The sequence below is a fragment of the Neovison vison genome, chromosome 2 (assembly GCF_020171115.1).
Source record: "Neovison vison isolate M4711 chromosome 2, ASM_NN_V1, whole genome shotgun sequence".
In the NCBI taxonomy this organism is placed as follows: Eukaryota; Metazoa; Chordata; class Mammalia; order Carnivora; family Mustelidae; genus Neogale; species Neogale vison.
This window is the reverse complement of record NC_058092.1, coordinates 80,515,807-80,538,333: the sequence shown is the minus strand read 5'-3', so window position 1 is coordinate 80,538,333 and position 22,527 is coordinate 80,515,807. Positions and strand designations below refer to the sequence as shown.

Below are 22,527 nucleotides of genomic sequence, written 5' to 3'. Positions count from 1 at the left end.
TGTTGTGCCTTAGAGTTCTCAATAGATTCTCACTTGTCCTCTGGAAGGGTTTTGAGCAGAGAAATGACATGTTGGGATTCATGTTCTGAAAAGTGTACTCGCTACATTTGGAATAGGATAAGAATGGATGTGGAGAGATCATTAGAAAATTAGTTCCAATAGCACATATGAGAAATGGTGGTAATTCACCTAGTATGGTAGTACAGACCGAAGTAGATAGATTAAAGATACTGTAGATTAGGAAGGAAATAAATCTAGAGAGTTGGGTGAGGTATAGGAAAGAATAAATGATACAATAATATATCTTACACATGACCTGGAAGTGAATATTATGTAAAACTTCCTACTGTAAATTTCACAGTTCTTAGTAATTCTACCATTTGAAAGTATCAAAATATTGAAGATGAAATATTTGAAAAATGTTTAAGTGATTATGCTTGTGCTAACTTAATTCCTCCAGTAATTTCCTTTTTGATTCAAGAAATGCAGACAAAATTAGGACTTTAAGTTCTGGAAGGGTAAAATGTGAGGATGAAGCAGAAACAAACTAAGATTTTCTGAGTTTCAACTGTGTGCCAGGATTAAATGTTTTCATTGTGAAGTCTTTTAATTTTCTGTCCCTTTTTAATTCTCACACAGCCTGTAAGCAAAATTATACAGGTCACACATTTAGAAAGTATTGAACCAGAAGTTAAGTTTAAACCTTTCTCATTTCAAAAGATAGTATTTTTACTATACCATCTTTAAATTACCGAAAATATTGCTCTGATATTCATACATGTATTTGTTCATGCAATCAGGATATATCAGATTTGTAGGCACCTTTAGAACTTCTTTTCAACAGAAAATTATTTTTGCTGAAACTTGATAACCTGGGATGTGTATGCATGTGTGTGTATGTATGCATTATTATTAAGAACTAACTGTAATTGAACTTTTATGTGTCAGACACTTCTATACTTCTGTCTCTTTTAATGCTTACAATAATCTCATGAGGTAGGTATTGTCAGAATGTTATTCCTATTTTATAAATGAGCATACCAAAATGAAGTGATGTAACAACTTGTCAGGACAGACATCGTAAATGATAGAGGGGATTTTGAAAATAGGTCTTTTCTTTTGTTGGAGCTCATATTGCGTCTTTATTTTTGAAGCTGATGTCATGGAGATAGAGTATGTTCTGCCAAGTGACTTTTCAGAACGACTTACAATTAAAATAATTCTGTACCCTAGGAGTTAAGAGGAAGTTATTAATTAAGAGAATGGATTTTGGCAACTAGACAGATCTGGGTTCATCATCTTTTAGCAGAGAGCTTAGACAAATGATTTAACCCCCAAAGCTTAGGTTGCTTATTTGTGAAATGAAGAGACTAGTAGTTTGCCTATTATAGAGTTGTCAAGATGACTGGCACTTAATAAATAAATTGGTAGGACCGTCTTTGTTGTTAATAAAATACTGAGGTGGGCTGTGGGGTGTTTGTGGAAACCTAGTCTGATGTTTCCTATGTTTGATGTGGTATTTGTGTTTTTCTCTTATTTTTTTCTCCCTTCCACTTAAGGATTTCAGTTTTTCTGACTGTTCTGTGGAAGGATGATTGCTCACAAACAGAAAAAGACAAAGAAAAGACGTATTTTGTCATCAGGCCAACTCTCCACAGATGTTACAACTCCTGAAATGGGGCTCAAGTCCATAAGTTCCAATTCCATTTTTGATCCGGATTACATCAAGGAGTTGGTGAATGATATCAGGAAGTTCTCACATATGTTACTATATTTGAAAGAAGCTATTCTTTCAGGTTTGTCAACTATTTTCTTTTAACATTCTTACTGGATAGTTTGTTAAATTTTAAATGCCAGCCTAGCTGCAGATAAACACGTACACAGTGGTAGGAACAGGGTATTCTGCTTTAGTTACTTTATGACCTTTTCTCCCCAAAATGTTTGATGTTTGATGTTACGGTGCAAGCTATTTTATTATCAGATACAGTACAATACATAATAGAAACGTTGGTAAGTGTGAGGGAATAAGCATACAAAAAACAAAACTCAGTCTTTGGTTCTTAGCAGTTAGGCCCATTTGACATGAGAAAATTTTAGATTGTTGGAATTTTAATGTTCTTGTTAATGGTAATGCAGTGCCTTGATTATTCTTTAAGAAGCAGACTAATGTTTATTATTTATATTTTTGATCCTTCTGCCTTGATTCAGTTTTCTACATTGTTCCTAAAACTTAATCTAGAATCACTGCATTTGAGTGAAAATTTTTTTTCTCAAAAGTCACACTTAATTCTGTTTTGCTGTTATGTAACCTATTCTTCAATTAAGTGATAATCACAGAATTTATTCTCTGTCTAGTTAGAAATAGGTAATGGAGCACAAACTTTATTCTCTTAAAGAACTACAGACATCTGCATTCCCCAAGTTGATTTTAGTCCCTAAGGCTTTTAACTTTTAATGCCTGTTTTATGTTCAGATTTGATGGTAGTGATAAGAAAGATACAGTCCCTATCCTTTTGTGATAAATAGTGGTTCGTTTCCATATTCATAATGGTAGGTCTGGATGTAGAAAATGAATATTGCTAGTTTTATTTATATGAGACCTCTTTTGTCTTCGTACACATGAGAGTTTAATAAATATTTTCTCTGTGTATAAGATAAATATTTATTTTCTGATACATGTTCTAGAAAGGAGACTAAAATCATATCTTATACTAAATGCTGCTTTTAAGAGTTTACTTCTAACCTGCTTTTCAATTTGAAATGCCCAAAACAACTGGACTTGAATTATAGCCTTAAAATTTTGGTATTTGAATTTTCTTTAAAACAATCACATAAATCATGTTTTTGAGATTATATAAATGTTATTTTTAAAAAGTTACCTATACACCTGTTCATTTTAATAGCTTGATTTTTAAATCTAGTTATGGTTGATTAAATGGTAATAAACTTTTCCTTTTCTTGTGGGAAGGTATTCTAAATACATTAAGCATTATACTGGGAATAAATTTCTTAACAAAATGATACCATCTGCCATTTATTTAAAGAAGCAAAGTTTTAAATAAACCCTTTTCTTAACTGGGTTAATTGTTTTAAATTTGTTTTTAAATTTACATATAGTAAAGGTCATTCTTTTTGGTGTAAGTTCATTAACTGGGTTAATTTTGAAAGTAAAATTTAAAATGATGCCTTGGTTGACAAATCATTTACCTCAATTTAGGGTAAAATCCAGTTTTCTTTAATTATCAATTTAAGTGTTCATTAATACATATAAAATTTTTAGTTAAGATTTTTATTTGTTTTGTTTTCCTCAGGAGATTAACATCGTTTTTAAATCCTGATCTTGCATATTTATCCCTTGTCTCACAGATTTTAAATGATGATAATTTAAAATAAGTGGGACAACTCTTTATCTTCAGTTTTTTTAAGTGAATGTTAATTTGTGAGTAGATAATTCAGAGACTAGGAGAGAATTGAAAGCTGATTCTAATTGAGAAAAGAGAAAATTTCTAAGTAAGATGGCAAAAGGAGACTGCCCCTTAAGATAAAAGTATGCATATGGAAGTCTAGTTTTCATGAAAATTTATTATTAAAAACTTATAAAGATCTTATCCCTTTAAAAAAAAGAAGATTTATTTATTTGAGAGAGAGAGAGAGAGAGCATGCATGCACACCCAGGGTAGGGTAAGACAGAGGGAGAGGGAGACAGAGTCTCAAGCAGACTCCCCACTGAGCCCAGAGCACCACTCAGGGCTCAATCTCAAGATCCTGAGATCACGACCTGAGCCAAAATCAAGAGTCAGACACTTAACCAACTGAGCCACCCAGGCGCCTCAAGATATTGTCCTTTTAATAAGGAAAACAGTACTTCAAAATTTAAATTCTTGATTTTATTGCTGATAGTAAAAAAGTTTGCCATTTATGACTGGTAAATTAATTTAAAAAATGTAAAAACTTTTGGATAACCAACTCTCATTAGAAAGCCATGGCCAGAGAATTTTCATTATTTACCTTTGGATTGATTTTAATGTTTGGTTCTTCAATCAGAGTTAAAAGGATATATGTATGCTATCTCAAATCTTGGATGTAACAAGAATTTGTTTTCTATCTTCAGATCATTATTATTAAAATCTGACACTAATTTTGAGTTGATAGAAATTTTTTTGTTTCTATTATATATGATCAAAGGAGCATATATAAATATATAAACCTCATTATAAATAATACTATAAGTAATATGCTTATGTTTAATTTTGATCATGATTTTCTGCTAGTTAGAATATCAGACTATTCCTCATAATAATTTTATTACAAGAATCACACAAGAAAAAATCTTCAGGAAAGCAGGTAAAAAGCTTAAAATTCTGTAATTACTTGAGATGGTATTGTTATATATGTTCCTATAGACTAGACATAGGCCATACTTTTGTTTTCTGGGTATTGAGAACTTTCCTGCACTTCTGCTGTTGTTTACTACCACTCTACTCATAAACTGGCCAGACAGGAAAAAAGCTGTTTCACTGTTTTTCTTTTGGAGTGAGGGAGACTTTTCAGTGGCCTTGCCAATATTTTGTCTTTTGCTTCCTTAAGAGGAAGGATGCCAGATTTCTGGCATTGTTCATTACCATGTCAGCTGACTGTTAAAAAGCTAAAAAGTTAGCTTTTAAAAATAAAGAGTGTAGGTATACAGTTAAATCACCTTTTGGTATAATCTGAATACCATTTTCTTTGTATATGTTACCTTTCATGAGGCAATGATATGCAAAAATCACTTGACCATTGCTTCAGGTGTTCAATCATATTTCTGAGGCTACACGTAGATTAATAGCTTTATGATTGATTTATAGCCACATTTTCCTTTCCTTGAAACTTGTTATAGGAATGATACGTAATTATATATGGTGCTTTGCATTTTATAGAGTGCTTTTACATACAAACGCCGTTTAATCAGAGTACCCACAAAGACCGGTAGTTTTAGCCCTATTTCACAGATGAGTTGTATGTATAACATAGATTGTATGATTTCATCAACCTCTTATTGCTGATATATAGTGATTTCTTTTGGAATCCAGAGGTCATAAATGCAGAATGGTGTGTGTTCTTTCCATGCTATCTCAACTGCTTCACATGGCAGGTACTCTCGCTTCGGCAGCACATATACTAAAATTGGAAAAAAATACCATTCCATCTTCATTAGTTCATCAGCCAGTTCTGTTTTCGATGGGGACTATGTAGACCTGCAGTATCCAATATGGTAACCTCTAGACATGTGGCTAATAAAAAAATAACTTTTTATTTTAAATAAAAAATTCAAATAAATTTTAAATAAAAATTTAAATAAATTCATTTCTTCAGTTGTAGTACCCACATTTCAAGTTCTTATTAGCCATATGTGGCTAGTGGCTACCATTTTGAACAGTGAAGGTATAAATATTTACATCATTGCAGAAATTTCTGTTGGACAGTGCTGGCATAGACATTTGGCCTTTATCAGTCTCAAGACTACTGAGATGAATTCTTGAGCTATAAACATTTGTTTATAGCACTTAAAGAAACCTAGAAATAGTTGTTACTGGAGCAAATTTAACAAAATGTTATTTAGAAATAGGTACTCTCTTGGGGTCTTTTTAGAATCCCTTTGTCTTTGGAGTGCATAGCTTTAATGCTACCCTTTGATTTGAACCAACAGATCAGTTTCCAGTCAGGCTATACAAATTGATGAAATTGGTAGTAATGGATAGCAGAAAGAGCTTTGAAGAGAATCACTTTATCTAGGTTCTAGGCCTTGTTCTGCTACTGACTAGTTTTGGAATATGGCCTCAGTCATTTAATGATTTAAGAATGAGGTGCTGTACCAGATGCTACCAGTTTCATAATTCTGTGATTCAGAATTTGATTGGAGTTGGAGATTGTACATCGTTCTGAATATCAAGAGTTCAGAGCTGTAGAAGACAACTAAATATTTGTTTTCCAAGTATATAATACATTTTTATATGAAAAAGATTTATTTATTTAAGAGTGAAAGGGAGAGAGAGCATGCATGTGCAAGTAGGGGCAGGGGGCAGATGGAGAGGGAGAGAGAGAATTTCAAGCAGACTCCCTGCTGAGTGCAGAGCCCCATCTGGGCTTGATCTCATGACTCTGAGATCACGACCTGAGCCAAAATCAAGAGTTGGACAACTCAACCACCCAAGGGCCCCCCATATAATGCATTTTAGAGGACATCTGCCTCCCACTAGTCTATAGGATTTTGTAAATGTGAGTTTTATGGTAACTTTCTTAAATGTGGTATTTGTGAAATTTGTGAAAGTGAGACTGTGAAGCTCATGTTGCCATAGTTTTTAAGAAACTGATTAGAGAAAATAAGTATCTACCAAAGAGCTCTGTGGTAACAAGTAAGGTAGATACACAGTTCGTCTCTGCTCTTTTTATTTACAAATAAAAATTAAGAGTTTAATGTGGGACATCAGATGACTGTGAAAACTCATGCTTTGGTAAAGTAGCTGATAGAGTTTGTTGATTCTCTGTCCACTGTTTATTTCCAGGAGGAGGTTACCCTGTAGTCTTATATAAGTAGCACATGTGGAATTTGAAGTTTTGGATTTCTATCCAGTGTCATTAAGATGCATTATGAATAGTTACAGGGCCAGATTTTACATTTTATTTTAAAATGCTGAAGGCACTGTATTATACATATAGTCTTCTGTGTTTAAATACAACACTAGTAGTTAACATATGTGCTGTTTAAATACCACTTCAGGTTTATGGTTGTCCCCCTAGGGAATAATGTGTTCTTAATTCCAAAGAACAGATTCATAAGTGTTCTTCTAGTTCATACAATAATCTTAAACTCTGCAGTGTACCTCCTCATTTCTGGTAGAACACCATTCAAGGAAGCTCAACATTTGGGCATGTGAAAGGTGCAAGGCTTTTTAATTGGGCTAGAAAGAATAGTGAAAATTACTTAATTTTTCTGCCCCTCAGTGCTTGGAGAAGTAGTCATTGCTGTTATAAAATGCATTTGAAGGGAAATTGGTAGTTTGTCTAATATACTATTTTGAAACTGGAATTTAATGAAAGTTTACTATTGTGATAGTGGTGCCTTGTCTATGTTTTGTTCTTTAAATAGTCTAGAAAGGAAGATAAAACTTTATCATCAGTTGCAGATAAAGTTCTCTAATTTAAAAAAAAAAGTTTTCTGATTAAAGAGTGTGTCACTTTATTTTGTAAAAACATAACTGAATCTTATAAATGATAGCTTCTGATGAATTCTGTCTAGGTCCTTAATTTGTCTGAACTATAGTCAGAAGAGGTATGTTAACTTTGTAAGGTAATTTTTTTAAGTTAAATAAAAAGTCTAATGCCATTAAGTAATATGTTCTATTGTAAGAGGGAAGGTCTGCATAAATTTTCAGTCTTAATTGAAATCCTGTCTTTTTTATTAACTCAATTTTCCCTAGGTGATTATACAGGAGAATATGCAAATTTATTTCAGACAAATTTCAACAGTTAATTTTACCACTGATGAAAATTAATTTTCATCATCTATATCCTCTATGTATATCCTCTATATCCAGAAATTTTGTGAACTATTAGGAAGGTTGGGTTGCTAGTCTCAGATATGTCCTCCTGCCATGTTCTTTTAGAAGTAGACCTCTCCAGAAGTGATTTCTAATGGATATCACTTAGGAAGAGTTCAGGTAAATGTAAATAGGTTATGACTTTGAAATGAATCTTTGAAGAATAAAGTATGAAATACAGGTAGCTGCTTTAGGACATAATGTGCCAACTCTTAGGAGACTACTTTTTTTTGTTTGTTTGTTTCACTTGCCTGGTGTTGTTTATAATACGTTAACACCATTTATAATAGTAACTGGCATATTTGATTAGACGGTAAAGCCTATTTAATCAGAGAGTGCAGAGTACCTGTCATTAAACCGTAACTTCTTTAATCATGTTACCATATCATAGTGATTAAGAGCACAAAATCTAGAGCTAGAACAACTAAGGTGGAATCCTCATTCTGACACTTGCTGGTTATGTCTCCATGAGCAAGTTACTTATCTTCTCAGTGCCTCAGTTTCTGCATCTGTTGGAAGGAGAGAATAGTACCTATGTCATTGGGATGTTGTGAAGACTAGAGTTCATATATATAAAGCTCTTACAGTAAGTTTTTTTAAATGTCAGCTATTATTATTTTAACAGTCCCCAAGTGGCTGAATAAAGAAAGCTGCTGTTCATACTTAGCTTTTATCCTGTAAATTCAGAAGGCATTACTGCAAAAAAAGGGAGTTTCCTAGTGATAAGTTCTGAAACTTACTTTCCTCCTTGTTTTCATTGCTTTCCCAGAGAGGTTAAGCTAAATTAACAAGAGTGGTTTTAAAAATTATTGTCAGTTTTTTTAAAGCAAGGAAAACACCATGGTTTTTTCATTTATTTACTTAAGCATTTCCATGAAGTGTTTGCAATATAAACACTGTGGTATTGTGTTAATGCATGAGAACCAAAAAGTGGAGCTGGCTAATCTGCTTTCACTTGATAAGCTAAATGAAGCAGAAAATAAATGGCACAAATGAGTAAAACAATAAATTAAAATTCAGATTACCATATTACAGGGATGGTAGATAAACAAGCAAACATTGGGTTACTGGCGTTTTACTCTTCTAGATAACTAATACTAAGATTTTGGCTAAACATTATAGTAATTGCATATGCACATATGTATATATAAAACAATAGGCTTTGCAATGCAAAACTAGGAAAAATATAATTATGTTATTTTTACAACTATTCAAATTATATTATTTTCTAGAAGTTTCTTTTATTTCAAAGCTACTAGATTCCATTTCAGACCTAACCTATGTTATTAGCCTATTTCCACCATTGCCTTAACTAATAAAAATAGCTGTAAACATTTATGGTGGGTGTTCCAAGTGCACGATGTGTTTTAAGTCATTGAATCCAACAGTCCTATGAAGTAGTTACTATTGTCTTCCTTTTATAGGTGAGGAAACTGAGGCACGCAGAAGTTAAGTATCTCACCCAAGGTTTATAAACCGTGCAGCTGAAATTCAAATTCAGGCAGTCTGGTTCTAGAGATAATGCTTTTAACCAACCACTAAGCTTTATTGTCTCAACTAAGTAAACCTACTGAATGAAATAACATCCACAGTTAGGAAACAGATGAAACAGATAATGATCATTTCAGATTATTCTTTAAGCTGCATAGCGCATATTCTGTAGCATTTGAAACTTTTATAATTAAAAAATGCATTTATAATTTAATATATTTTTACAGGAAAATTCCAAAAGTACATAAAATTCCTAGTATCTCTTGCCCATCTGTATTTTATTTTTTAGATAGACTTTATTCAGGAGGGAAAAATGAAACAAGGTGAAACCAGAGAGGGAGACAAACCATAGGAGACTCTTTCTCAGGAAACAAACTGAGGGTTGCTGGGGGGTGTGTGTGTAGGGAAAGGGTGGCTGTGTTATGGACATTGGGGAGGGTATGTACTATGGTGAGTGCCATGAATTGTGTAAGACTGATGATTCATGGACCTATACCCCTGAAACAAACAATACAGGGGCGCCTGGGTGGCTCAGTGCCTTCGGCTCAGGTCATGATCTCAGGGTCCTGGGATTGAGCCCCGCATCAGGCTCTCTCCTCAGCAGGGAGCCTGCTTCCCTCCCTCTCTCTCTGCCTGCCTCTCTGCCTACTTGTGATTTCTGTCTGTCAAATAAATAAATAAAATATTTAAAAAAAAATACATTATATGTTGGTTTAAAAAATAAATAAATAGACTCTATCCTTAAAACAGTTTTTGATTTACAGAAAAATTGAGAAGATAATACAGACCGTTCCCATATATTCTGATACCCAGTTTTTCTTATTTATTAACAACTTGACATTAATATGGTATATCTGTTAACCAATATTTGATAATAATGATACATTATTATTGATTAAAGCCCATAGTTTTATTCATATTTCCATAAGTTGTTCCTAATGTCCCTCTTTTCTTCTAGGATCCTTGCATATTACATTTGATTCTCATGTCTCCTCAGACCCTCCCTAGTTGTGATAGTTTCTCATATTTAGCTCATTTTTGATGACCCTGATGGTTTTAAGGAACACTGGTTAGATATTTCGTAGGATGCATCCTGGTTAGAATTTATCTGATGTTTTTCTCATGATTGGATTGGGATGTTGGGAGGAACAGATATAAAGTGCCATTTTCATCACAGGTCATATCAAGAATAATTTCTAGAAACATGATTTAATCACTCAATGTCAACCTTGATCGTCTGTCTTAGTAATAAAGTTTCTTTACTTTAAAGTTACTCTTTTTGTCCCCCTTTCTCTACTTTATTCTTTGAAAGGAAGTCACTATATGCATGCTCTATCTACTTGAGGTCAAAATATCTATATAAATTATTTAGCATTCTTTTATCCAAGAGATATATCTCTTCCTGCACTCACTAATTTGTTCATTTATTTGTGTCAGTATGAACTAATGGATATTTACTTTATACTTTGAGTTATAATCCAGTACTACTTTATTTGTTGCTCAAATTGTTCTAGCTTTGGCTGTTAGGAGCTCTCTCAGTTGGCTTCTGTGTACCCTTAACGTACCTTAGTCAGTGTGACGGTTAGTTTTTGCTAAGCTCTTACTTTCTGGCTCTACTAGATATACCTAACTTGTCCTGCACGTTTTCTGCCCCAGTCCTAGAATCAACCATTTCTCTAAGGAGCCCTGATACTTTTTTAGCGAATGGTAGTAGAAACCAGGCTCAGGGTGGTAGGTGTGCTTGTTCCTAAGTGGTGTCATTTCTTTTAGGCCCTTTCAGCAGACAGAGCAAAGAAATATATGTGTGTGTATGAACCTGTGTAAATACACATATATATACATATTTCTCTGTGTAACTACCTGTGTCTGTGTTAAGTTAAACATGAATTCTTACTGAAGTGTCCCACTCTAATCTACCACAATATGGATTATTACATTTATTTGTAAATTTCTACTTCAATAGCGAGATACCTGGCTCCCAACATCCACCATCCATTTACACAGTTTTTCAATTCCATTGTTTATGTATAGCAACATCAGAATTGTTAATCTGAACCCTCACTGAAAATTCTTTATCACCTAGAGCGGTGGTACTTACGTGCATTTCCTTTACTTTTAGTCTTTATAGACTTAACTCATTTCCAAGGTTACTTCAGCCAGCACTTATTCTCCTATATTTCTGTCATTAGAATTTGTTGGATGAATGAGTCACATTTTCTCCTGAAAGCACTTATATTCTCTCTGCTTCCATCACTCCCTTAACTATTCTTCTTTGCCTCTTCCTGGAATATGCTTTGCCCTGATGCTTCCAGCTCACCACCTTGCCTACACTTTTTTTTCTCTTGATAATACAGTTAAGGAATGGCATATCTGATGGATGATGGCTTTTCCATTCAAAAATTTTTCATTTTGGTTTTTTATTCTAAAGACTGTTTTTATTTCTAATGGTTATCTTTTCAACACTTCTGAAACAATTAATTATATAATTATGACATTATTTTTGTTTTCTAAGCTATTTCAGGGGGAAGCAGTCTAACATTAAGAGCATGGCTTCTAGAATTATATTCACTGAGTTCAAATTCTGTCCCCACGGCTTAGTAACTTGATGAACTTGAGTGTGCCTCAATTTTCTCATCTGTACAGTGGGTATTTTAAAATTATCTGGATGTGAAAGTTAATGAGATAATATCTTTTAAGTGCTTTTAACAGTACCTACCACATAGGAAGCATTTAAAAAATGTTAACTATATTTAAACACTGGTTCTATAAGTTTACAGAAAGGAAAATTACATCAGAGTGTTACATTTAAAGTAGTCATCTTTTCAGACTTTTGAAGATTACTTGAGGGATTTTAAAGTTAGGGTGATTATTCTTTCTTGTTTACCTAGGATGGCCGTCCAGGAATATGCCTCTTGGTGCTGGCAGGAGGAGTAGCTCTCCCCTTTTCACTTTTTTAGAGTTTTTGGTTTGGATGATAAGTTATATGGTTACATTATTTCTAAGGCTTATAAAATTATGTCGTCTGCATCTGACCAGAGTTGCTGTAAATGAACAGAGCAGGCTGGGGGCAGACAGGTGGGGGCTAGGAAGGAAGGCACAATCTGCAGAGCATTCAGTTTTCCCAGAAACTGGGAAAACTGAAAAAGATAGGGCTAAAATGACCATAACTGTGAAATCCTTACCAACTTAAAATGATTATAGAGTTTTTGAAGGCTTAATTGCAATGGTGAAAAAACAAGTGAACATGTCAGTAGGCAAACATTGCAGGGCCGCTGCTTTTATTTGAAGTGTGCTTCAAAATGGTCTTTCATCGTTTGCATTCCGGAAACTTGGTCTGGGAAACAAATAATTTTTTTTTTTCTTTTAAGACTGTTTTAAAGAAGTTATTCATATACGTCTGGACGAACTTCTCCATGTTTTAAAGTCTGTAATGAATAAACATCAGAACCTTAATTCTGTTGATCTTCAAAATGCTGCAGAAATGCTTACTGCAAAAGTAAAAGGTAAGAAAGATGTATTAAAAGTCTGTTGGTGTGGGCCTAAAGCGTCTAAGTAATACATTTTGGTCCATAATGAGTACAGTGCCACCTCCCCACATGGCATCAGTGTGCATATCAGTAGGAATTATGTATACTTCAGTATGTAGATATTCCCATTAGGTACACCTAAAACTCTCTTCCTTTCAAAAATTAAAACTGCATTCAGCAGGAAGGAATTTGAAAATAATGACTGAAGTAAACTAAACAACTGATATTGAAAATTTCTGAGTTTTTTGAAAGAGTGCATGCTCTTTTGAAGTAGGTTATTAGTGTACAAAAGTCTTTGTTTTGTAAGGACAATTGTTGCTGGAAAATGGTCATTTGTAGTGACTTCGCTTAAAAGAGGGAGCCAAACAAAGAAAAAGACTTAATTGGAATCTTTTTTTTTTTAAGGTAAAAAAAATGAAACTAAAATTATATATGGATGTACACACACACACACACACACATGTATGTTACATGTGCTAAAGAATCAAGGATTGGGATTTATCCTCTAATGAAATGACTTGCTACCAAAAATATTTTATTTTATTAGAATCTAATTTTCCAGACTGTAGTGTTTAAGAAGGATTGAGGTGCAGCAAGTATTTGAGAAGAATGAGGCAGGGTGTTCAGTTAGCGACATGGTTAGAAATAAGGGGCTGCATGTGGGCTGCCAGTCTGATCAAAGAAGCTGGAGTGTGCTGGAGGTGGAGTGTAGTTGTTATAGAAGAGGAGATGGGTGCTGGTTTGATGGAACAGGACAGGTGGAATATTGAGGATTAATGTGAAGTTTGGAGTTGAAGATAGGGACTTGAAAGCTGTTGGTGTATCAGTGATAATGGAAGAGGGCAGCTCCAATCCACAGATTGCAGAGTAAGTGTAGGCTGAGTGTGAGGTCCCAGGGATGGAGAGAAAATAGAGGAGCCTGAGAAACACTTAAGAAATAGGGAGATGGTCTAGAGAAAGATGTCATGGAATTTTAAAAGTGTGAGGTTCTAGGAAGGGATTGTCAGCATTAAGTGTCACTGATAAGTAATCTGAATTCAAGCAAAGTAACTATAGAAAGTGACTCATCATGGGTTGAATAAAGAAAGGAAAGGATTCTTTGGGGAGGGGAATTATCTGTTCCGAGTCCGGTGGGCATTTCCTGGGTTGGGGGGGGGGAGGTTGGGGACTGTGATCTAGAGCACTTTTGTAAGAAATCTGAATGTGAAGAACTTAATGCAGTTGGGGAACACATACTCCTATCTAGAGAAGGCCAAGAGCAAGTAAGTGTCAAGGACTGAGGCAGGAGAAGAAAATAAAAACTTTGTCAATAAAATATGGTCCCTATACATGAGAACCACTTCCTCTGCTTTTTGACATAGATTTATTTTGCTTGAGTGGTTCTTTTTCCTTGTTTCTTTTTCTGTATTTCAAGCATTAAAAAACATGTAAATGACTTTACATGGGAAAAATGAATAGTTTGTTGTGACTTTTAAAAATGTGCTTAGTAACCAAATTTGTTTTTAAATAGCCTGTTTATAAGTGCCGTTTAACTTAGATAGGGAAATTTGCGTCTATAGATAGTAAAATTTCCATGCTTGGAAATCGCGACCACAGTTCATTCAATTGTTGTCAGTAGCTATTGTGTGCAGTCAGGATGTCCTGGGGAAGGAGTATGCCTGTGTATAGTTGGTGTCCACATTCCAGAAACAAACTTGAAGAAAGTGGCCTCTCAGCTGCCTTGGAGATCTTTTTTCCTTTGAGGTAAAGCTATCTTTTGAATATTATCTCCCACTAGGACTGTCTTTACCTTTGGGATTATTGTTACCATCTTACTTTTGTGTTGGGTGAAATTTAAAAGATTACTTTGCTTATTCTGTTTTAGTAAGGCTGCATGAGACCAGAAAATTTTAAAAATCATTTTTTCCTTGGTGTAATTTTATGTTTTTAAATAAAACCTTTCCTCCTTGCTCTTATTATTGAGACCATCTAAGTGAAGCGAGTTTAAAAATGAAAAATATCCAGTGACCTGAAAAATCGAGGTCAAATTAGAGCTTACTTAATTTTTTCTTTTAATGATTATTTTCAAACCCTGGAAAGACAAGGGGGAGGCAGAAACCATTTTTGAATCTCTGTTCTTTGGCAGTCTAGATGTTTTGCATATGCTGTCTATTTTAAAATTTTCAAAAAACCTATTAAAGTGCATTTTTATTTCTATTTTAAATGGGGAAAACTCAAAGAAAAAAAAGCTGTTATAACTTGGGATCAGAAAGCTGTCTGGAATGTGGAGATCATTTTTTCTTAAATCCCTGATTGCATTTAAAAAATAAAGATGACATGACTTGCTGAGGAGGACATCTTAACTGTCGATGCAATTGGCAAGTATACTAAGACATTAAAAAAAAAAGATATACAGAATGACTTTAGAATCAGGGAGGTATAATTTTGTTTGTGCTACTGCAGGATGCATAAAGTCTGTCCACTTCCTGTGCATCATAAATACATTGGAATAAAATTGGAATCTCTGACTCCTCTTATTTTTTAAGTATGGAATTTACCTTTTTGATAATTTTAAAAGAAAAATTTTAAGCTTTAAATCAAATTAAAAACTTTAAAAGAAAAAGCTTTTACTCATTCATTCTGGTAGTGATTTGTATTTCCTGTGTCTCGTCCTGTTTCCAGGCAGGAAGTTAAGTCTGACAAAATATTTGCAATATGGTAAGAGAGATACAGCTTATTTTTGAAGTAGATAAAAGACATCTTCACTCAGTAATTTATTATGTACTTAAGTATTTGTGTTTTCACTATTTACGTTTGTTTCGGTCAGTCTTATTTGTAATTTAAATTAATACGACCGTTCATTTAGGTTTCTCGTGTTCTGTATTTTGCACTATATTTAAAAACTGAGAAACAAAAGAGAAAAATGAGCTTTAATTATGTGTCTGAAATTGTAGGAGCTTTGTGTCTTCTTTCTGTTTTGAAAACTTAAATTTTTAATAGGAGCTTTGTGTCTTCTTTCTGTTTTGAAAACTTAAATTTTTAATAGGCAGTACATTGAAATGATTCGTAATGCAAATGGCATAAAAGAGTATTCAGCAGTGAAGTGTCTTTCCTACCTCAGATGCTTGGCCACCCTTTCCTTTACCTAGATAAGCCGCAACTACTACTGGATTTTTGTGTATCTTTCTAGAGACATTATTTTATGTAAACAATACAATATGTTCTTTTTTTTACTCTCCTTTTTACACGAATGGTAGCATTCTGCTCCTTGCTCATTGTTCTGAGTTATGTTCTGTACATAAAGGGTTGCCTAATTCTTTTGTTGGAATTTGTTCTGTTTTTTTTCAAAGGTGCATGGTAATCTGTTATGTTCATGTGCTATAATTTATTTAACTAATCACTAATGGATATTTGGATTGTTTCCATTTTTTTTTTTCTGTTACAAATAATGCTTCAATGAATAGCCATGTTCATTTGTATTTATTTTCTTTATATTGCTAAATAACCTCTGTGGGAACTCTGCCATTCTGATAGCAGTGCTGAGAAGGCTGATTTATTGCGCCTTTGCCAACAGAGCTGGTTACCAAGCTTTGTTACCCAGTCTAATAGTAAAAATTGGCATCTCAGTGTAGATTGATTTGCATTTCCCTCATTTTGAGTGCAGTTGAGTATGTTTTCATGTTTTAGAGCCATTTGTACATCCTTTTATGTGAGTTGCCTCTTTACCCTTTTTTTTGTGTGTGTGGTTGGTCTTTTTTTCTAGTACTGATTTATAGAAACTTTGTATAAGTGAAATTAGCCCTTAATCTTTGATATAAATTGCATATTTTCTTTGTCTTTTGATTTGCTTATGGTATTTTATTTTTGCTTAAATGTATCTGTCCTTTTTATGGTCCTTGGGATTTAGGTATTAGGAATGACTTTCCCACTCTGAGATTATAATAGCATTCTACAGTGTGTTTTCATTTAATGTTTTCCTGATGTCACTTACTAAATAAATTTAAGTCCTTGATACATTCTAGATTGTCTACATGTCTAGCTTATTTATCAAATAATTCTTTTCCCCACTGATCTGAGATGCCATTTTTATCATAAATACACTAAACTGTCATATACAGTTATATCATTTGGGACTTACTTTATGCCCCATTGATTTGTTTAGTCATGTGCCAATACCACACTATATAAAGTTGTATAGTATGTTTTAGTATCTGATGGGGTAACTCCTCTTCCCATTACTCTTTTTTTTTCAGGATTTTATTTTTTGATCAGGACTTTTGAATTGGCTTATATAATTACAAAAAAAAATCTATTTAAAAAAATCTATTGGTATTTTGAGGATGAAGAGTAAAATTTATGACTTTATAAACTTACAATTTATAAATTAAGGAGAAGTTACATATTTAACATTTCCGAGACTATGGTATACATTTCATTTCTTCAGGTTGTCTTTTGTGTTTCTCAGAAGCAACTTAAAGTTTTCATTTTGTAAGCCATACTGCTTTTGGGTCTTTCCCCCTATGCATATGATGAAAATTTGCCTACATTTTATCTTTTAATTCATTGGTTTGCAAACTGTAGGTCCTGATGTATGACATCAAGTTAGTGGATTGTAACCAGCATTTTTAAAATACAAAAGAGAATAGAAAAGAAAAACAGTCTGAGGGGTTTGAAGTGGCGGGGGGGTGGGAGGTTGGGGTACCAGGTGGTGGGTATTATAGAGGGCACGGATTGCATGGAGCACTGGGTGTGGTGAAAAAATAATGAATACTGTTTTTCTGAAAATAAATAAATTGGGGAAAAAAAAAAAAACCCAGAATGCAACACTCATTATATAAGACTTAAGGATGTTTTGAAACTTCAGAGGTGTTATATAACTAATAACTATTGTATGAGTTTGGAATACTTGGTCATGATATGTATTTCTTACTGAAGGTTGTGGTCAAAAAAGTTTGAAAGTCACTAATAGATGGTGTGTTTGAAAGCTACTCATGTGATTTCTTAAAGAGATACTTAATGTGTCTTAGTACTTATTGTTGTGACTTAATTTGGAGCTCAAGGGAGACATTTACTTAAACCTTGAGCAAAATTTTGATGTCATTTTGAAGAATGGCTAATAGGGAGAAGGGAGTGGACACAGTAACATCAATTAGCAGGTTGTTAAATAATCCAGACTACAGGTAAAATGTGGCCTTTTGAACTGAATGGCAGTGGGAATGGTAAGGAAGAAATATTTCAGAGGTATTTTAAAAGCAAAGGTAAAAGCTAAGGAATGTAGAGAAAAGAGTAGGCTTGCAGGGCAGAATGGAAGGGAGGATAGGGTTCAGGTAGGACATGTTGAGGTTGTAATGCTGGTGGGTGAAGCCTAGAAAGTAGGAGAAAGAATATATCAAACAGACCATTGGAAATGTGGATCTGGAGCTCAGAGGTGAGAACTAGAGAGGTAGTTTAAGGGTTCATTTCCTTCAAAGGTCTGATAAAGTGGATACAGTTCTGTGGAGACAGTGTATAAAGAAGAAAGCCAAAGAGAACTGCAGGCTGGATGGGGACGACTATATAAAGTAAGATTGTCAATGGACAGATACACAGAACATGACAGCACTCATGATACTGTCTACCAAGCACTGTACTCTAGGTGGTTTACATTTGTTTTCTCAGTCATTTCTTTCAATGATATGCTATTTTACAGATGAAGAAATTGCAGTGAGGTGATGTATTCAGAATAACACCGGGAGTGGTAGAGGTTATATACGAACTCCGGTTCAAAACTCTGAAGCCCCACTTCTTCTGGTTACTAAAACACATTGCTTCTAAGAGTGTAGAATACTTTGAGATGGAAGAAAGTGGTTAATACTTGCAATAGTAATAGCAGACATTATATGCCAGACACCATTAAACTCTGCATGGATTATCCCATTATTCCTCACAGCAAATTTTTCAGGTCAATACTGTTATTTCTCAACCTTATTTTGCAGATAAGGAAGCTTGGGACATAGAGAGGTTTGTCCAAGTTTGCATGTGTATTAAGTGGTGGAGCTGTTGAGAGTTGTAGAGTGGACAAGTAAGATGAAAACTCAGAAGAAAAAAGGTCTCCAAGTTTGACTAATATGTTTTGTTGGCAGTGTTGTTAAATGGTGTTGAGTGAAAATAATAACTAACATTTATTGAGCATTTTCTTTATAACAGGCTCTGTTTTAAGTTAATTCAATTTTTATAACTGTTCTCAAAATACATATTGTTGTCCCCACTTTATAAATGAGGAGACTGAGGCACAGAGCAGTTGCATTAAGTCCCTAGCAGGGGACAGGATTTAAGATTTAACCTAGACAGACTGGCTTCAGAACCCATCCTCTTAATCAGGCTGAGCAGACTATTTCTGGTGGCTCAAATCTGGCCTGCTGCCTGTTTTGTAAATAAAGCTTTATCAGAGCACAGCCACTCTTACTTATTTATGTATCACCATATCTCATTTATGTATGGCTCCTTTAGGAATAGTTGCAGCATACCACGTGTCTTGAAAAGTCTAAAATATTTGCTTTCTAGCCCTTTACACAAAGTTTTTCAATCTCTGATAACCATTAGACTGGATGGATGAAAAGCCAAATCCTGGTGAATTTAGTCATAACCTATTTATAGAGGTTTGGCAGTTAAAAAAAAGGGGGGGGGGAATTAAATTGGATGGTAGCTTTAAGAGGAAAATATGGTAAAATGAAAGTTTTTTTTTACAGAGGAAAGGTTTGAGTATGTTAATAGCATGAGAAAAAGTGTCAATTGAGTGGGAGGTAATAAAACTATGCAGGGAGGTGGCACAGGATTTGGAGAATGCAGGAGAGAGTGGAAAGATTTATTACTGAAAGGAGCCAAAGACTTTTCTTTGAAACACTGAGCAGAAGCAAAAAAGAGAAAAGATACTAGGAATATAGGGCTATTTTGAATTGGAGGCAAGGGCAATAATAGTAATTTTCATTCGATGACTGTAACGTCATTCAAGTAAGGATAAAGAAAGATGGGTCAGATAATTGTCATTTGGGGGTTCGCAATTACTGCTTTTTAAATCTCCCAGTCATGTTTAGTGCTACAGAAGATATAGGTAAGAAAGAAGAAGAATAATTGTAGAATTTGCTGTAATGTTATAAGGTGTTTGTTTTTTTTTCTTTAAAGTCTAACAGGTTAAGGTTAGGAAATAGAAGTAGGCTTTACATTTTTGCTGGTTATAAGTTATTATAAATAGACATTATAGATTACTATTTAAAGGTGACTTTCCAGTGAGGTTTTTAAAACAGCTTTATTGAGGTATAATTGATATTCAATAAAGTACATATATATTTAAAGGATCCCATTTTATCAATTTTGACATAAAAACCCTTGTGAAACTGTCCCAATCCAGGTAATGGGTGCCCCTTAGTACTCCTTCCTTTCTGTACCTTCCTGTGGCCCCCTTTCACCGATTTTGGTAGGTGGTATTTTCATTTTCATTGTGTTCAAAATACTTTCTAATTTCCCTTTTTCTTCTTTGACCCATGGGTTATTTAGAAGTGTGTTAGTTTCTTGGTATCTGGGGATTTTCTAGAGATTTTCCCATTATTTCTAATTTACTTCCATTTGCTCACAGAACATCCTTTGCCTGATTTGAATTCTTTTAAATTCATTTTGACTTGTTTTATGAAATGGTCTATCTTGGCAAATACTCATTTTGTACTTGAAAAGACAGGCATTCTGTTGTTAATAGATGGAGTGTTCTACAAATGTATCTGGCAGAGGAGGCTGATAGTATTGTTGAAGTCTTCCGTATCCTTACTGATTATCCATATTTATGTTCTGTCAATTATTGAGAGAGGGCTATTGAAATCTCTGGCCATAGCTGTAAATTTGTCTATTTCTCATTGTGGTTCTATTAGCTTTTGCTTCCTGGATTTTAAAGTTGTTTATTAGGTGCATAAATGTATAGATTTTTTATGTCCTCTTGATAAATTGACTCCTTCATTGTTACAAATTGACTTTTATCCATAATGGTTTCTTTTACTGGGGAATCTACTCTCTGGTTTTGGGCACGAAACTGGGGCTCTTGTGAGCTTACAGTATTCATTTATCTGTCAAAGTTCTTATCTTTAGTTGCCTTATAGCCAATGTCTTGAAAATGTTTGTTTCCTATATTTTGTTTGAGTTTCTTTCGGTTGTCTCAGGCAGACGTGTAAACCTGTATTTCCATCGTGGCCAGAGCAGAAGTCCAAAACTTGCTTTAAAATTATTTATGGTGGTTCTTAAAGTTTTTCTTTTTGTTTGTATCAGTGATATTTAGAAAAATCTGATGAAAGATGTGGCTCTTAGCCCTTCATACCTACAAATGCTTATCGATATAAAAGCTTGATTGTAATTTCATGAGGCTTAGAGGCTTGAGGCTTCCTTCATCCTGGCTTAGGAGTTCTTGCTTTCCAGCAAGCATTTTCAACCCTGTACACTAGAATCACCTGGGAGAGCTTTTGAACAAATACCTCTGCTCCACCAGACTTGTGAAATCTGAATTTTTGGTGGTAAGACCCAGATTTTTGTTTTTAAGACTCCCTAGGTAATTCTGCTGTGCAGCTAAACTTCAGAACAGCTTGTTTTAAAGTAAAGGATGGCTTCCTCTTCTCTTGGTCTCTCTACCTTTCCTTTATTGGCAAGGATCCTACAGAGGATGGGATACAGGGAGCCAATTGCTCCTTAAATTCACCCTGAGTAGAAGGGGTTACTTTGAAAAAAATTGCCAATTCCACCTTCATATTTTTTCTTGATAAATTGTATCTGGGCTTTTAACAAAGGTGCATAGAGAAGAAATTAAAATAAGAAAACTTTTTCAGTTATATTTTACAGTTTGCTTCAGCAAAATGTTAGACATTTAGACAAAATGTTAGACATCCCTATGGCAAATGAGAGAAGCAATATATCAATTAAAATGGATCTCAGAGCCCAAGAGCCTGTAAGAAATAAAGCTATAAATAGGAGCTTAAGTATTCTCAAGCGTTGGGTGTTTATGTGATATGTGATATATATTGTATATAGGATTTATGATATGTCAAATGTATATGACTTCAATTATTGGTAATTCATAGTGAAAAATATATTTCACTTGACCAAAGTAGGCCATTGTGCATTTAACTATTTTTACAAATGCCATAAAGCAATAAGCAAGAGAAAATAGCACCGAGTGCTCTTAATGAGAGGTCTGATGTAACATGGACTCTGTGACTCTGAGACGGATTGATTTCATGTTGCTTCACTTTTTAGATATGTCAAATTATGTAATGCACAGAGTAGTAAGTTTGGAATGCCAGCCACTTGTATGCAGGCCAATTCTTTTGTATGATTTCTTTAATGAAGAACTTAAACATTGTATTTGTTTTGTGTATTAGGCTTTTCAGTTTCCTAATCTTCTAATGCTTCTAGAAGTAACAGTGAATTTTAAGAGATAAAATGACTTTGTATAAATCTAGTTTAAATTATTTTCTCCTTCATTTATTGTAACCAATTTTTCCCTGTAGCTGTGAACTTCACAGAAGTTAATGAAGAAAACAAAAACGATCTCTTCAGAGAAGTGTTTTCTTCCATTGAGACCTTGGCCTTTACCTTTGGGAATATGTAAGTAGAGTACTGTCATTTAAATTTGGGCCTGGGTATCTCAAGATAGGTTACATAATTCAGTAGATACATGGAAAGTAAAGTATTAAAATACAAAATATTATCACAATACTGGAAAGAATACGTTCATTATTTCATTGTTGTTTTGTTACTGTATTTGACAGTGTCTGTACAGTTGATCGGAAGCAACATCCATTTGCAAGTGACGATGTGGTTTATGTGAATAGATTCCTAGAGTTTATTTCTAAGATTCTTGCTTTTAAAAAAAATGTATTCTGGATGACATGTTGAATGTGAAGCTTGTAACCGAGCAATGAAATGACTTGTCTTATTAT

General features: G+C 34.0%; 1 protein-coding gene across 2 annotated transcripts in view; it reads left to right on the top strand.

The window, feature by feature from the left end:
• Positions 1–22,527, top strand: part of ARHGAP29 (Rho GTPase activating protein 29) — a 62,922-nt gene that overhangs the window by 3,831 nt on the left and 36,564 nt on the right. The window contains exons 2-4 of one of the 2 annotated variants that reach the window (XM_044238717.1): positions 1,560–1,796; positions 12,437–12,571; positions 22,096–22,192. In XM_044238717.1, coding sequence (XP_044094652.1) covers positions 1,592–1,796; positions 12,437–12,571; positions 22,096–22,192 — 437 coding nt within the window. In that variant the 5' untranslated portion in view covers positions 1,560–1,591. Of the gene's footprint in view, positions 1–1,559; positions 1,797–12,436; positions 12,572–14,244; positions 14,339–22,095; positions 22,193–22,527 lie in introns of those variants that run through there. The other variant, XM_044238718.1, reaches the window with a different exon arrangement.